We start from the raw sequence: 17,500 nt of genomic DNA, 5'->3' as shown, positions 1-17,500 counted from the left end.
AACATACAAACCAATCGAATTACTGGACGTACGGGGAGTTTCCGCCCTTCTATACGCCATTTTTGGCAGAAAAGATATACCCCTTCCATTGGAAAATAGTACCCCTTTCACAAACCTACTTGGGAAAACTGCATCCCCTTTCTAGCCCTCAGTCATAAGGAATGTGTGTTCGAAATATTTTAATGAAAGGCCCTTTTAAACACCTAAATGACAGATTTTCCTACCTTTTATATACTTCGACTCGTGAAATCCCTACCCTTTCACATACCACATTTCCGAGGCTTTCCACAATAACGCGTAAGGACAAATTTCCACTGAAAACCTGTTTGAACCTGATGAGCTATTTGAAGCCTACAGGTCGTTCTGGCTTGTAGTCCATTATGGTCGCACACATGAAATCTCCAGGCCACAAATGTACTAAAACACACCTACACCTACCAACAAAATTTCCCTCTATAGTCCACAGCCTTACGGTGCAGTCCATAGATGCTGTTAGCAAAATTTCACAATTCATGTATTCCAGTGGTTCAATGCTGAAACAGAAATCACCAATTCATGTTAATACAAGTTGTAAACGGAAAACCGGATTTATTCCACAAATTATAACTGTAGTTGGAATTTAACAGTCCTTTCCCATTGCTTGGACAAATAATGTTCTTTTAACCAGTTTCAGCTTTTAACTTGATGACTAGTAAGGTTCCTTTTGAGCTTACATTTGTCAGACCAAAAGATATATCCATGCATTCTCCCATTTCGAAGCCAGGATCTCTAACTTTTCGTCCCTTGTGAGATCTTTTCACCCCCATTAAAAGGGGAAAATACAGTACCCCGAGACACGAGTCTTGCAGGGGTTTGATTTGGTCTGACTGAAAATAGACAGTTAAAAAAAAACGACGGCTAAGGTAGAGAAAACCGGCATCGCTTCAATCTTGTTCACGTGCATGATGTAATATCGAAGAAGTATCCCATAAGAGGATTATTACGAACAGTTTTGAAGTAAAGCTAGAGAGTGAAAGATTCCCCGTGTCACGCTCACCATGCAGTCAAACCCTCAGAATCTGGTTACTTCAAATAGTTGTTTTCCTGTGAACAGCGTAGATACGTAAACTGCAAGCATAGTGCACGTGCAGCACGACCATATTTCCTCTTTTAACCAATGAATTTGGGCCGCTTTACAAGGTACGATCGCAATTTGCGACAAGCTTGCGACAGGCCCACGACGTGTAAATGAAAAATGTAAATAAAATAAAAAAACGTAAATGGTTTGTTTATAGTGGAAGTGCACTTAGCTATCAAGCTATTTTACAGGCAGCCCACTTTTAATAATCTGAAAGAAACAATTCAAACTTAACAGAAACATGATTGAGAACCCCAACTGGCAGGAGGCAACCAGTTGGCTATTTACAAAGCGTGGTAGATTTGAATCCGGGACAAAAGGAAACGAATCTAAACCAGAGGTTGGAACGGGATATGAACCCGGGTCAAACGCATGCAAATCCAACGCCATAACCACTGGACCACGCCGCCTCCCTGACACGACTTGCGATTGTCGTGTACGTCAGAAAAAAATGTCGTAACATTTTAAAACATGTTTTAAAACATGTCTTATAAAGTAGAGACAATAATAAGTCATGTTGTAGGCCTGTCGCAAGATTGTAGCACGCGAGAAAAATCGTACCGTGTAAATCGGCCCTTACAGCTTTGTGGCGTTATCGTAGCCGTTACCTTCGTCGCTTCTTAGGACGCGTTCCATTTGACAGAATGGACCAGCCAGCGGACCAGGCATTTGGAAGGACGAACTCTACAATGCCTTCAAATTAACACACCTCGAGGAGTCGAGGATGACATATACTCCTGCAGAAGTGTTCCTTCAAATTGTTGCATTTTCTTTGCAAACCGTTGACGGGTCTGGCCGGCCAGTTCTGACAAAAGGAAAGCGCCCTTAAAGGGCCACCGACAACCAGTGTCCTTTGCGCGCCTTTGTTGTTGTTATTATCCGGGCAATCGAATCGGCCGGTTCGCTTCAGAAACACGTGTGAGAGAGAAACGAGACGATGGAAGAAAGTCTGAGAGATGTCACGGCGAATAGTGCCGATACCGATTGTGAAGAACGAAAATAACATGGCAATTTTCCTTCCTCGGCGGATGACCTTTCTTCACAGTTTTCATTTCGCTTTTAACACGAACACAACACCCAAATAACGCCAAAAATACAATATTTAAACATTAAGGAAAATATTAACAAAGTTTGAAGCTACTGGGCATCCAAAACACGACGATGCGAGGCGATGGAATTTGATTTTTCAAGAAATACTAGTTTCTGTATTACAGAAAATGGCGCCGATAGCTTGCACCCCCGCAAAGACTTGTGGTTGTCGGTGGCCCTTTAAAATCCCTGACGTGAGACGCAAAACACGTGCCTTGATCGATTAGCAAAAGAACGATTACTTTTAACTCTTACCTTGTGATACTTTGTACATGTGCACGCCAAAAGAACAAACCTATTAAAATCAAAGGTACATCAGTTAAGAGAAATACGAATATTTTACGACCAAATGGGATTTGAATCCCAATCCCACGAGATCTGGCTGGATGCTCGAATCACTAAGCCATTAAATGACATATACCTCTTGTTAGTTCGAGGTTTCGCGCTTGGGCCATAAATCAACGGGATAAAAGAACGAGGATCCGTAATCTTACTGTACGGACCGAGAAAACGAGGTTAGTGATAATCAGCCGCGCGGGAAAGGAAACTATAGTTGAGATCGAGCGGAAGGTTCGACTGCCACAGACATTGCCGTGTCAAAATCCGAAAAACGAGATTTTGGTTGTTTGAAATAGTTGCTTGAAAGATTCAAACAGTTTTACAAGTTTATGTCAGTAACAAAATCGACATGAAAAACTTGTCAGAGAACGTTTTATCGAAATTTCAAATTTAGCGGGCAGTACGGTAAAATACCGCCAACTAATTTAGCCAATCACAGCACGCGTACTATCTGGGAGCTATCTGCATCTCGCTTTATTGATTGCTGACGCGTTCCGTGACCATATTAGGTACAGCAGGTGTATGAACTGATAGCCTGTGTCCGGCGAGCCAATGGAAATGCTAGGAATCTGATATCCATAGTTCAATTTTTAATAATAGATAATATTATCTGTGGACTTTCGACAAGAAACACATCACGCAGTTCAAATCCCACGTAGGACTCAGATTTTTGCTGAGCTCGATGATATAAGCGAGGCCTATTAGACTTCGATTACTAGTTCAGAAATTCCGGCTATTTCTGACTTGTGGGAGGCCTAGCGGAGCTCGTTCATTAAAGCAGGTAAAGATGAGTCAAGCATGTATATTCTGTGAGTGACGATTGCCTGTAAACATCGTTGCACTAGGAAAATCCTAGCTTGGTTCGCATGCAGAAATTTCGGTTAAGGTTATGGTTCGTAATTGGTAGAACGAACTAGCTCAACGCTCAGATGCCACCTTGTTTGTTTTCTTGTCCCTAGTAATAGAATGGTGAAAGTAGTTCATATATAGCGCTAAGATCTTGGAAGAGCCTAGTGTCTGAGCCAAGTGCAACGGTTTTGTAACTGAACACAGAAAAAACTGCTACTACGATGATCCACCTTCCAGGACCCTCCAAGTGCCAGCATCAACCAATCAACCAACCAACTAAGATGGCAAAGTTTCTAGCATGCCATTGCTTAAACAACCCCTATAAATTATGAGGGAAACCAGCCGATCCAACAACAACAAAATTCTTGACCACATTTCTGAGCGATAAATCCAGTTTTAACCGTTACTCACGTTCAGGTGATTTTGAAGTTTCCCCTGTTAAGCAGTAATCTTCCACATCCCACACTGAAATAAAGCCTGTTTTGAATAAACGAAAAATTATTGTCAGGGACAGCGCTATCCACTTTATAACTCAGTTGGGTTTGCCATTGGTTATCCGCTTGATAGTGATCTTTTTTATTATTCTTTTATTTCTCAGTTCTCTCCATTACATATAGTACTAGTTACAATACATGGCAGAACAATACTGATCTGTAGAAAATAAGTGCAGCAAAGAAAACAACTTGTAATGGAGAAGGGCAAAATATAGAAAACGAATTGTATGCCTTGATAGTGATTTATCCGGTGGATAACGTTATCCACCTTTTAAACAACCGAGCTCAGGTGATCGAGGAACAATGGGTCTTCAGTCAGTTTGGACAGCGATTTAATAAACAACCTTACAGCGGTTATCAGTCACAAGCGTCCCTCAACGACTTCTTTCATTTGTAGAAACTAATTTTGGGCGGACGTCAATCACATGATTCCATGACAATAGCCCTGGTCACTTGGCGGTAGGTGAATTCGACATGGAAACATCTGATTGATGTCCACCCCAGATTACGTTTCGAAAAATGAAAAAAAAAAAGTCGTTGAGGGACGCGGCGACTAGTACGTAAACACTGCAATGTCTGCAAATACTGAACTACTGATATTTGCTAATTGTCAAGACCGAACTGCGTGCGTTACCATTAGATTTTCGTCCTTTAACCCAATTACAGTTACAATTCCATAAAGAACGAACCTGCTGAGTCGGCGGTAATAAGCCTGGTATCCTTAGCAACTGATGACATGGTGGTAATACCTTTATTGGACTAAAATGAAAAAAAAAAAACGCGTTCATATTTTACATTTTCAATGAATCGCGGCCTTATATACTAAATATAATGATGATAATGATCATGACATAGTAATGACAATAATACTAATAGCCTTGTTTATCACAAAAAAACATGAAAAAAGATCGAAGCTTACCGGACAAAAGATAGCATAAAGAGATCCACCAGTGTAGATATTCCAGAAGTGAATTAACCCTAAAAGAAACGAAGAAGCATGCATAAAGTTGCCAATGACATCCCGAACAGCTAAGCTAGTTTGATATCTGTGGCACTGCAACAGCCGGTACAGCAGTTTTATGGTGGGGTTCATTTTCCAAAACGGCCCGAAATTGGGTGTCACGATGCTCTGCGCTAAGAACCATCTATATCATTCGGCGAACAGATTATAAAGTTTATGTCAGAAAATAAACATCAAAAAGGAATTCATCACTATCGACCACCAGCAAGCATTGCTGAAGAAAGTACGAACAACCTCGTTTCCAACCCATTTCGTCGCCAATAGGTGTTTTCACATTACCTCATCGCCGCCATGTTGGTGGACTAAAACAAAAGATCTCTATAGAGCGTTTTCACATGACGTTACGGCGGCATGTTGGTGTTTTAAACAAAGAAATGGAGGCCATGATGGTGTACCAAACAAATCATCCGGGAATTGAACTCTATTAGTATGCAAATACTTTCTTTTGTTTGAGTAATCCATTGTGGCTGCTGATCACGTGAGCGAAAACGCTCCATTAACGAACTCCTAATCTTTTCGTCCACTAGCAATCATACATCTGTGTCTCTAGAGATTGGTTGCAAACCATCCATCGGCGAAGAAACAACGAGGTTTAGAATAGTGCTGGTATCTTGTCTGTGTTTTCACGTTTTTCCAAACAAACAAGTAAGCAGTGTTCTCACCAGGCCGCGCTCTTGGGGGATTCCCCCAAGAAAAATAGAAATAGCGCCTTAAAAATTCATGACATGCGCCCACTTGGGCGCACAAGGATGCTACGAGCAAAACAGACTTTTGCTTATAAGTTAGCGGTGTCTTAATGGTCAAGCGAATACTCCAGCTTTTTTGCTTCTTCAACTGAATGAAAACAGTTTATCAAAGAATTCAAAGCCTTCAATTTTATTGACTTTTTCCCTTGTCAGTCACACCAGCGTAGCACAGCTTCGACATCTTGACCGCCATATTGGATCAGATAGGTACTTTGTGTAAAAGATAATTTAGAGTGCGGGCTCATGTTATTCATCGTGGCACAGAGAAAAGAGGAAAGATCTCATGGATATACCCAACACGAGTCCCCCAGGTTAAACTCCCATTTTACTGATTAACTCCAAGTGCCCATTTCAGTGATTAGGTGTAAACTTTCGTTTATCTTATTGCTATAGCAATATTTAGTTCTAGAAACTGATTTAGAGCTATGGGGTTAATGTGTATCTCCATGAGATCCTTGCCGAGAAAAGTGTAGAAGATCATCGAACCGCTGGTGAAGAGGACGATGAAAAGGACAACGTTGCAAGCAAAGATAAAAAAAGCTGTTCAATGGAAAAGGACCGTGTTTTTTAGAGTGAATGGCAGCCGCAATCGAAATACACATGGCTTGCCTATGACACCAACAAAAAGATCATGACCTGTAAGGGCCGATTTACACGGTACGATTTTTGTCGCGTGCGACAACGGCTTACGACAGGCCCATTTAAACGCTGCGATAATCGTAAGTCATGTCGTAGGCCCGTCGTAAGCCTCTCGCATGTGACAAAAATCGGCCCTAAGATCTGTCCAGAGGCAAACAGATCAACTGCATTTACAATATTGTCGAAGGGCCACCATTGTAAGAGTTTCAATTTAACATGCCTTGATGCAATGGACATAGAAATTGCGACAGCTTACGACAGGCCTACGACATGACTTACGATTGTCGCAGCGTTTTAAAACATGTTTTAAATTGCTCCGACATTTTTTCTGACGTACACGACAATCGTAAGACAAAATCCTGGTGAGAACACTGAGTATAGTAATAACCAAATGAGATTGAATGATTTTGAAACCGCTCTTCCGTTATTAAGTTGACTTTGTAGTGGTCTTGAGAATTACACAATTAACGTTTCAAAATGCACGTAACAATAACAATGTACGTAAATGGGAGTTGAAGGAAAAGACGCATATAATACCAGTAAAAGTACCTTGCGGTCCGCTGGACACTAGAGTTGCAGCATCTTTCTTCATTGCCCTTGCTTTCAGGAACAGAATTTTATTAATGGCATTGCCACCATCCACTATCAAAGAAAGGAAACCAAACTTTCAGTTCAACATAGATATGATTTGCATGATATCGTCACCAAGAAATGGCCTGGTTAGTTCATTATGCCATCATGCAAATCGCCTACTGATGTTAGGCTTTTTGGATTACTTCAAATCCGGATCACGAACACTATGAACTTTCAAGAGTGGGCACCTGCAAAGAGAGGATATTGCTGAGCTGCGAGAGCATATGAACTGTAAATTCCAATGCCAGAAAGAGTGGTTGAAAACAATCATAACGGGGGAGTAAAATATTAACCTTTACTCAAGTGTTCTGTTAGAAATGCGACGCAGGTAAATAAAGTATTGTCTTTGCATGTGTAGAGGAAACAAACAGTGGAAAGAGAATAGGCATTCCTGCATTCTCGTTCCCTGAGTCCTCTTTTCTTTTGGTCAGCGCCAAGAAAATGGACTCTGGCCACAGACAAAAATACGCGCTGCCGCGGTAATGGCATAATAGGGAGTTTAAGCAAGCGACGTTTTTGAGCCGCGGACGGCAACCGGAAATGAACATTTCGCATGCCATGGCAGTAGTAGTATATCCCAGATTTTTAACCTAATCATCTGTAATGGAGGAAAGATACTTAGCAATATAAAGGTGGTAGTGACAAGACAAGTTAAAAGGGAAAATTGCTCACTTCCGGTTGCCGTCCGCGGTTCAAAAACGTCGCGTGCTTAAATTCCCTAACGTTGCAACCCCTGACGACCGTTATTGTTTCAAATTTCTGAGAATGCGCAGGAGAGCCGGAAGTCCGTGAATCACGGACTTCCTGCTTTGGCGGTGCCCAGAGTCCGTGTTCTTGGCGCTGACCAAAAGAAAAGCGGAACCAGGGAACCGTGAGAGCTATTCTTTCTTGGTTTTTATGCTTTTGCTTCATATCGAGTGTCTCCCGGTGTTTTTCTGAACGAAGTAAAAGTATACTTACAGTTGCGTGAAGAAAGACTATCGCCATTCTCTTTGGAGGCATATGGTGAATGGATGTGGCAGAAAATGTGTCCTGAAATCTGATTCCAGATTATAATCTACAAAACAAAGGTAAAGGTTATTTTTGACAACAGATGCTTTTCACGTTACGTCATGATGGTCGCCACGTTGGTTGATCTCTCCTTGGCTTCCTTTGTTCTTCCACCGGCAACTGTACATTATACTATTATCACCTCGATCTCAAGACAGTGGGTTGGTGTAGAGATCTGTAGTGATGATACCTTTGTTGACAGGAATGAAACGGATGTAAACAAATGGGAAGAGGTGAAGTTGTCTGTGATGTCCGTGACAATCTGGGGTACAATGCTGGCAGAAGGTCGTTTATAGATTACTTAAAGGGCCTTTCAAAAAAAAAAATGCATGGTCTTGTCTTTTTCTCATAAGGTAATAACGACAACATGCCGTACAAGCGTACCTCCCCGTCATAACTTGATGTCGCTAACAGGTTTGGAGGGCTGACAGCTATGGACAAAATGTCCTCTTTGTGGCCGTTGACCTGGAAAGATAATACGCCAAAAAAACACGCCTCCCGTGAGATTGTGAAAAACAGGTACATCAATTCAATAATCGAGGCTTCGCAAGAGGCAAGCGCAAGATAGGCAGCATTCTGAGAGAATAGAGCAGCGAAACATTGCAGTATTGATAATAATATAGCAAATTCAGTATTGTTTTCGCCCTTTTAGGGGAGTAAGACTAAACATAAGAATTCACAGATGCCTTGAACAGACAGACCCATTGGTCCATAATAGATCATATCCCAGTCATAGATGAGTATTCCGTATCCCGTACGATACAGTCCCCTACGCCGGCTTTACTAACTCAAATCACCGCTGTTTCTCTTATCGTGAATTGAATAGGATGTTTCACCACGCACACAAATTGTCGAGCCTTTGCACGAAATGTATTTAGTTTCCAGTCTCCAAAAATGCCACCCTAGTAAAGGTCACATGTGTCATCACCAAAGAAGCCCCAGTAGCATTGAGGGCTTGACCGTTCGAAGAGGAAGGGGTAATCAGCAGGAAGGCGGCGTCTATCGCGTTCTTGAACGCCTGAATCTCCCCTTCCCCTCCTTCTTCGAAACGCCTACACCTGGGCTACCACCAAATGGCTCCGCCGTCCGCGTTTTGTGGCCTTACCAGGTCGTCTTTCCAGTAAGCGTATGGATGCTGAACATGGTGAAAATCTTCATTGTCATCCTGTTGCAACACCAACAACAAAACCATACATTACTACAAGACGGTCTAAGGCGAAAGGAAAAAACGTGAGTAAAGAATTGAAGACTAGGCAATCAGGAGTCTACGGAACAAGCGTACCACTTCGATATATTTTTGTCACGGTCTTTCAAGGAGAACTGAAGGCTAGAAGATCAAATTTTTTTGTGTCTTATTATTATCGAAATATAACGTCCTTTACCTAAACAAACAGGAAAAATCCTTTTTCATCTTGAAAGGCATTGAATTTGCCCAAAATCTTTGGTTGTTTTTCCAATTTGAACGCCCGCCATTTTGTTTGCGTCTCAACATAGTACTCCGCTTTCTTCGTCGTTAATACACGTAAGTTTATGGCAGAACTTGAACCATATTCTTTCGATCCAATGCGAGAAAGTTCAGGATCGGAGGAAGAGGAAGCAACCGAAAGGGAAGACTCAAGATGGGGAAATACGACTTGGTGCAGCTGTGATTTTTGCTTGAACTGGGAGGCCGGGACACCAAGAAAAGGAATGCATCTGCTGCCGCGAGATAGAGCTATGAACAAATCTCAGCTGAATTGATGGTATTCAAAAGGAAATAAAAACAACTTGATTACTAAGAGATTCTGTTGGCTGCTTTTGTTTTGTGTCATTTCGATTCAATTTGAGAAACTATTCGTTGTGTAACGCAGCATTCTAGCTTTTCGACCGTGTGTTTACAAAGAAAAGTGCTATAAACTGCCATCGCGGGTCTGAGTGCTGCGATTAATGAACAACATGTATGTAAACACATAAGCTCTGTTCGTAGTTTTGCGAATTTTCAAACTTCAATTAAACATCTTTGTGATCGTTGTCGAGTTTATAAAACCCAGCTTGAAGTGCGAATGCCAATCACGAAATAACGTGTCCCAGTTGCTTGCAAAAACAACCTTTCGGTTCACTTCTCCGGCGCTTGGTTTGCCACTGAAATCTCCCGACAAAAGAAAACATAACTTACTCACTGGGCATAAATGGAATCGATGGGGTCGCAAAGTTAACATTTCATCAATTACATGCAATATTGTCGCATCGACCGCTGTGGCCAAGACACCTTCAAAACAGGAGGGTTCGAAATGATCCGAACAGATGTGACAGGGCTGGATATTTGGCTAGTTTTTTCTTCTAAATTCGAATGATCCATTCTTCGAGAAGGACTTCATTTTAAAGAAGGAAACGATGAGAGTTCTACTAGAACAGCCCACAATAGCGCACTGAACCATTTTTCAAGTTTCCCGCGTTCAAGCAAGTGAGCGCAATGACGTCACGCATAGCGCCCAAGCCTGCTATAGTACAGCCAAAATGGCGGACTTCCATCGAGTGACCAATACGGATCTTTCTGGCCTCATAAAAATGTCAAAATGTAAGGAACCCCTCAAATACTCGAGTATTTCCTTTAACTAAGTCAGGCACGACAACATTTTTATCTTCAGTTCTCCTTTCACACACCAAGTTATTTCTAGATTGATTTTCCTGCGATACCAGACCTTTTCAGCAAATTATAAACCCCTTTACTATTTATTAACTATCCCGATTGGGATGGATAATGGTCCGTCGTGCGACCCGAATCTGGCTCGTTTCCTGAAATTGCCGCGACACAGACTCTTCGCTCTTGGCTATAGGCTCCGGACAATATTGAAACAATTTAAACACAACAAGGAACAGAGAAAGTGGGAAGCAATGCAGACCGAATTATTATTGCGTCGGTTTGGGTACTCACCGAGAATAAGTTGATTCTTCTGTCCCAGCCCACAGATATTATATATCTATACACAAAAAAAGCAATTCCGGATTACAAGTACGTGTGCAAGAAGATGAAGAAAGCAGAGTCGTAATCTTGATGTTAAACTGGTACTCATCAAGTCTAGCAACCTAGTTCCCAGGGTCTCTTTGTCGCAACGACAATGGAGACCCTGGGAACGAGGTTTCAAGTCCTGCCACGCTGAACACCAGCCAAATGACACATGACAACAAAAAAATGCCGTGTTCGACCAACACTATTCAAAAATATTGGGAATGTCTCCTATGAAGCCAAGAATTTTGGTAAATTTTGTGATAGTTTCTTTTTAACAAGACATTCATGGCTTTGCATTTCCTAGCAGTTTTTCCGAAACCTTTTTAGCTCTAGCTGCTTCTTTCTTTTGTTTACGCCTTTTGTTTTCTTTTTTTCCTTTTGTTTTGGTTTTGGTTTGTTCTTTACAAGAGCTGCTAGACGCTATTATTGCTTCATTAAGTGATTTTCTGCACCATCTTAAACAGATTATGCAAGAAAACACACTTCGCGTTGCGTGGGTGTCACATTTGGCGTGCATCTACTGTAATTAAGTGTATTTTGGACAAAAGTGCAGAACATAACGCTTGCTTGCGGTTACCTGTTTTTATTCAACACCAGATAAGTCAAATCTGCAACTTCATCAATATCACTTTCTGGAAAACAAACAAAAATTGACTAAGTTATTTAGAACAGCACCCGAAATCGTTTCAAGGAAATAAATCAGTTTTACTAAACTACACTGAAAAATTAAAATAGAGATGATTGAAATCGCGTTGATATTGAGGCGGAGAGGTGGGGTTTTAATCGACATGGGTAATGCCTTCACAAGAACGCCACAAGGGCCATAGCAGTTTAAAAGCAAAACAAAGGCTTTGGCAGCACGTTTGGTTTGGCAACTGTCTTTCCTGTATTTTGCAAAATTGCAACGTTAATTCGCTGGGTTTTACGTTAACATCGAAGACAAATTTGATTTTCTCTCTCACTCTAAATACTGAAAAGCCTGTGTAGTTAGATTAGTTTGTATAAATCGAAAAAGTAGCACAATGACTGAAAAAACGTTAACCAGCAATTTTAAATGGCATTTTAGTTGCCGTTGCCTTCACAAACTTTTGCCCCCATTACTGGTGCGTGAGATATCTTTAATCTTGTGTCGACTTCTGCCATCTCTCCGTAATCTAAAGGCCGGAAACAAACTCATTAGACTCTGTCTTACTTTTCTCTAATCTCCGGATACAATGTCCATTGTTGTAGTTCCATATTCTAAGCTTTCCGTCTCTGCCACCAGTGATTAACCTAAGGAACAACAACAACGTAAGAATGGTAAGCTAATGGAGATGTTACATCACATTGACCCTTACTATACCGGCAAATGATAAACAAGACAAGGTTATCGTTAGTCGTAAGGCTCATAGAAATTTACCATCTTATCTGGCATGGGTGGTAATCAAAATTATGTTAGTCTTAAGGTGGCTGAACACAGTTTTTGATACCCATGTTTCATTTACCTTTTTCTCTAAAACTCTTGATCCTTTGGTCGCCAAAAATGATAGCAAGTTAACAAAACGAACTTCGGTTTTTTCATGATAGTTAAGCTGACCTACGTGCCGTTGCCATGGCGACATGAATAATGCCTTTAAAATCGGTTTTGTTTATTTGCAGAAAATCTGGTCGTTAGATTTTCTTTATAATTTGCATGCAACAAGCTTGTAACGATGCTCACAAGTTAAGACTATTTTAATAATAATTTTACAGAGATCTTTAATTATCTCTTGTTGAAGGTTCACTGGAATATCTAGAATTTCTTCTGTTAAAGTTCAATTTGTTTTCAATACTCCAGTTACTTATTTCCTAAAGTACTTTCGTGCCAAATTTCGTTAAATTCTAACGAGTGGTTATCGAGAAATAGGCGTATTTCCGAGAGAGCTATTCCGCATTCAATCGCAATTTTAACTTACTACGTATGCCCTGCATTTAACTGGGTTCTTTCGAGGTTCTTTTGATAACAAGGAAAATCTGCGAATTGCGGAGTTCTTTGCATCGTTACCTCTTCTAACATACATTTCTCATAAAAGACTAAAACCATCAAAACACTTTGTTCAATTATTAAGAAAAATAGTACAGATTGCGGAATCATTGAGCAAGTAGAATGATTGCTGCACTAATAGTCTATGAAGTCATGTTTATTTTTTTGTGCAATCCTTTCGCGCGCGCTGCATTGCGTTAGCAAGAGCGCGCACAAACTGTGTTCGGCGACAACCAAAGTAAGGCGCCGGTGAAAACTGTATGGTTTCCATGTTCATGTATTTCCTGGACATCACGATTCACCGCATTTACCTTCTTTCAGTTGAGTCAAAACTCATGCAGGTGATCGCGGTGTCTCCGTGAGCTTGTGAAAATTCAAACACTGATCGACCTGTTTCCAAATCCCAAACTTTTATAACCTGAAAATAACCACCAACGAAAAAAAAATGGATTTCTTCATTTATTTACCGGAGTAAACAATTCGACATCTCCCTCACAATAAATGCGAGAATGCACTATTCAAACAATTCATTGGCAGCAGGAAAATCGGCCATTTCCAAATTAATGTCTGCCTCCTTTTCAAAGCGAGTCTGGGTTGGGTTATGTATTTTTCATATTTTTCATATTTTTCAAGTGTCAGACCGGACTGTGGCGTATTCATTTTAGTCATAATCCTAGTGTATAGACCACTTTCGATGTATGGCCTGGCTCCCGAGAGTCCCCTATAGCTCAGTGAGTGATGCAGCATCCGAACTAGTCATCGGAAGGCTGTCGTAGGTTCGACTCCTGCCGAGGGGCACTCGGATAATTTCCGAGCATCCCCGAGACACCATCGAAATCATGGATCATGGCCTGGCTCCGAAGAGTCTCCTATAGCCCAGTAGGTGATGCAGCATCCAAACTAGTAATCGGAAGCTCGCAGATTTGAATCTTGCAAAGAAGCACTCGGATATTTTCCGAACATCCCTGAGTGACCATCGAAATAAAATGCACATTTCTTCAACCAAAAAACTATTGCGGCAAAGGAGCAAAAAGTCGCATTTTTAAGGAAATGCGGCTTTGTGCTGCAAATGCAAGACAATACAATGCATACTTTATTGACCACTCCTCATAGGGGCTTTTCAGGCCAATGACACACAATCAACGTCACGATAGGAAAGAACAACAACAGATGTTAGGCCGAGAAGTTGAACCAGGGTTGACTACCAGGACAAATTCAACGAGTGGTTAGAACGGGTCTTGAACCCGGAAACTCCTGATCTCAAGGCAAGCATCCTAACCACTGAGCCACACTGCCTATAAGGCAAGCCTTTTGCCAACCAGATAGGACGTAAAACATGGCATCAGTTTTAAAAGCGCGTTACAAGGCAATATCCCAGGTATATAAGGCTTTAAAAGCGCTTGTGGTAATTTTGGCCAACGCGAACACATTTTCAGTTCTCGTGGCCCCACCTGTCGTTATTTGATTACACCAGCCGCAACAAGAAAAAGAAAACCTCTACTACATACCCAAGGTAGGGAAATCCAGCAGAAAGATGACAAGCTAAAACAAACCCTTTATGAACCTATTCACAGTGCTGGTTTGTTTCACACAGCTTGTGGAAAGCTCTGTTTATGTCTATTCACTTTTATGTCAGGAAACCTCAGAGTACTATGAGACATAGCAGTTAACTCTGCGTGTTTCACTCACTGAATTTTCCGAGGCTGTAATAATGTGCTTAAAACTTCTGTTATACTTCACACACATCACTGGCTCCCTGTGCGTGGTTATCATGTCTTTTGATGAACTCCTGGGAACAGAAAAAGGAAGATCAGACCAACAAACTACTCATTTAGAGAGAAAAGAAGTCCGTTATAAAGTCAACAAATACCCATCCAGTGTCTCAGTTCATTACGTACTAGCAGTGTAATAGTGTCACTCTGAACATAGCAAGTTGCCCAGACACAAATCCTGTAGCTAAGTGGCAGAGCGGAAGGGCTACAAATCGGAAAGCCATCAATTCGAAGAAAAATCAGAAAAATAAGAAATTCCATCTTAATGTAAGAGTTACGCGTAGCCGAGGATGGGCGTCATGTTCACTTCTATTCAAGCTATTGATAACTGGCATTCCTCGTCTATTGCCAACAGAAGTTGACGCTATAGCGCGCGCTAGCAAAGTAAATAACTAACCAAACTATGAGCCTGACTCACTTGTTTCTCAGTTGAAGAAGAGCAATTTGCTCTGACGTAGCGACAGCCAGACCTCTGGTAGAGAAGTTATAGTGAATAGCTGATGGTAAAAGAAATAAAGATGAGTGAGAATATTACAATGGCGACAGAATAACTAGAACCTAGCTTGCATGAACTGATTTTTTTTTCCATAGTGAAATAGTCATTTCATTTCATTTCTGAAGGTGATAGCGGAGCTCAGGTGCGCGAAGCACGCCAGCGGAGCACCATGGGTAAGATTTGGGAATCTATTCATGCGAGAAATTTTGGTTATGACGTCAGCGCACGCCCGTCCGTCCGCCCGTACAGACTGTTGGGGTATAGGTGGGCAGGCAGGAGCAACGGAATGAAGAGCAGGAAAGAGCACGAGAAAAGAGGCGACGAAATTTGAAAAATTTAAGCGAAGAAAGCCTCGAGAGAAGCCGAGGAAGGAGAAGAGAAAATTCAAATGAAGAACACTGTAAAGTTGAGAAAAATAGAGGGAAGAACAAAACACTTGTTTACAACGGTTAGCTTTCAGGTAATGTTTTCCTTCTTAATGCATGCCTCGCTGCCTCACATACTTTGTAAAACTCGCTAAAAAAACGAAGAAGGCCTGAAAACGTTTGCAATTCCGTGTTGACCGAGATTCTGGCATATTTCAACAATCACACACCACGTCGCCATTCAAGCTTACAGCAGACATCATTGGCTAGTTTTCTTGTCATCATTATCTATTTCGTCAGACATATAGGGCCGTTTATACGAGAAAAAAATAAGCCGCGGCTTACATAAGACGCGAAGCGAGCCATTAAAACGAGTACAGCTTATAAAAGACGCGAAATGCTCGTATGAATGGTTCGCGGCTAATTTCGCGGGCAACTGGTCCAATGATGACGTAACTTATTTTGATGCCTCGTTTTGGGGCAATTAATTGTGACGCAAGATTTGCAACATTAAACTAACGTCAGTTTGTCATGCGTTTGTCCTGTTATTGATCATGAATTTCGTCATAACATTGTCAAAGTAGCTGTGAATCCACAAGACGATAGCCGATTGTACTTGACAAACAACATATTATTTCGGTGAAAACTTGAGTGGAACGGCTGAAATGACATTCGTTTTCTCGGTGAATCTTTTTCTTTAGTAATATGTGAATCGTTCTCGCGCTCGCCATTTTTCTCAGGCGAACGGACAAGAGCAAAAGAAAGTCTGGGCTACAATAACAAAACAAGTGGATGCGCAGAAGCCGTTCACGGCTTGAGCAAACCGCGGACAACGCTTGAGTACAGTTATACGAACACTTTCAAGTCCAAGGTAAGCCGCGGCCACGAGTAAAATTTTTCCATAATATATTCCTCTAATCTAGATTGAAGAAGAAACGAATTGATGTTTTTTTGAACGCCAAAAGCTTACCGGAAAAAGACTGGTACGACCTTGAAATATGATTTAAGTTTTGATGGCTCTGCCAAATCGACAACAACAATGGGGTTTGCCTTATTTCTTGGTCGCTTTGTCGCCAAGTCGTTGAGCCGCAACGACCAGGCGACAACGATAGTGTGTTTATAGCTTTAGCCGTGAACTTCGATTTTGTACCACTTAAACGGGGTGTTCGCGTCTTATGTAAGTCGCAGCTTATTTTCTCTTGTATAAACGGACCTAATCATAATCGAACTCTCGGTTATCTGGTTACCGGCAAAGAATGCACTTGTAAGCAATGTTTATAGGTTCTTTTTGGCCAGATAAGACTTAGAAAAGCGGTTTGATAAGCTCGAACCTGCGATTTTCGGCAAAAACTCCAACAGCGATTGAGTTATAACAATCGTTTGTCTTGTTCGTCACGCGGTTTTGTGGTGGACTACGGTTGCTTATTTTGGAACTGAATTCATCATTGCTGTGAAGACTGTCCACACTAAATTAATACCGTTCGATTTATAGGCTTTTTGTGTGAAATGAATGTCCAGTCGTGAGCTGCTTTGTTTGACTGTGAAATTGCAGTCCAGTAAGCGAATTGCTACGCGTCAGCTTGTCTTTTTAAATAGTAATTTTTTCTGTTGTTCTAAACTGAAGAGAGAGGGTGTAAAGATTATCAGTCAAACGGAAAGTGTTGTGAAAGAGATTACTGTGCAATGTAAAGTTTTTGTTGATTAAAATTGTTGGTTATTGTTTGCAAGACTTATTTGTTTACTGCTGTCAGCTCTGACGTGTTTGATCACTTTAAAGTGTATATACTAATGACGATTAATTTTGTACTTTATGGAGAAGCGTAATTACTTCCATATGCACTATATTGCTTTCTAGGTTTCGAAACGGGAACTCCGCTTTTAGGTTTGGTTAAATCTACA

General features: G+C 41.2%; 1 protein-coding gene across 2 annotated transcripts in view; it reads right to left on the bottom strand.

Moving 5' to 3' along the window:
* Nucleotides 1-17,500, bottom strand: part of LOC138015346 (cilia- and flagella-associated protein 337-like) — a 63,637-nt gene that overhangs the window by 5,557 nt on the left and 40,580 nt on the right. For both annotated transcript variants that reach the window (XM_068862346.1, XM_068862347.1), the window contains 15 exons: nucleotides 15,159-15,237; nucleotides 14,658-14,757; nucleotides 13,280-13,386; nucleotides 12,159-12,238; nucleotides 11,544-11,598; nucleotides 10,892-10,937; nucleotides 9,083-9,142; nucleotides 8,362-8,442; nucleotides 7,888-7,984; nucleotides 6,844-6,936; nucleotides 4,808-4,866; nucleotides 4,578-4,647; nucleotides 3,806-3,871; nucleotides 2,462-2,501; nucleotides 439-533 (listed from right to left, as the gene is read on the bottom strand). In XM_068862346.1, coding sequence (XP_068718447.1) covers nucleotides 439-533; nucleotides 2,462-2,501; nucleotides 3,806-3,871; nucleotides 4,578-4,647; nucleotides 4,808-4,866; nucleotides 6,844-6,936; nucleotides 7,888-7,984; nucleotides 8,362-8,442; nucleotides 9,083-9,142; nucleotides 10,892-10,937; nucleotides 11,544-11,598; nucleotides 12,159-12,238; nucleotides 13,280-13,386; nucleotides 14,658-14,757; nucleotides 15,159-15,237 — 1,128 coding nt within the window. The remainder of the gene's footprint in view (nucleotides 1-438; nucleotides 534-2,461; nucleotides 2,502-3,805; nucleotides 3,872-4,577; nucleotides 4,648-4,807; nucleotides 4,867-6,843; nucleotides 6,937-7,887; nucleotides 7,985-8,361; nucleotides 8,443-9,082; nucleotides 9,143-10,891; nucleotides 10,938-11,543; nucleotides 11,599-12,158; nucleotides 12,239-13,279; nucleotides 13,387-14,657; nucleotides 14,758-15,158; nucleotides 15,238-17,500) is intronic.

Source organism: Montipora capricornis, chromosome 9, assembly GCF_036669925.1.
Source record: "Montipora capricornis isolate CH-2021 chromosome 9, ASM3666992v2, whole genome shotgun sequence".
In the NCBI taxonomy this organism is placed as follows: Eukaryota; Metazoa; Cnidaria; class Anthozoa; order Scleractinia; family Acroporidae; genus Montipora; species Montipora capricornis.
The sequence above is the reverse complement of the archived record's forward strand: the minus strand, read 5'-3'. Positions and strand labels throughout refer to the sequence as shown.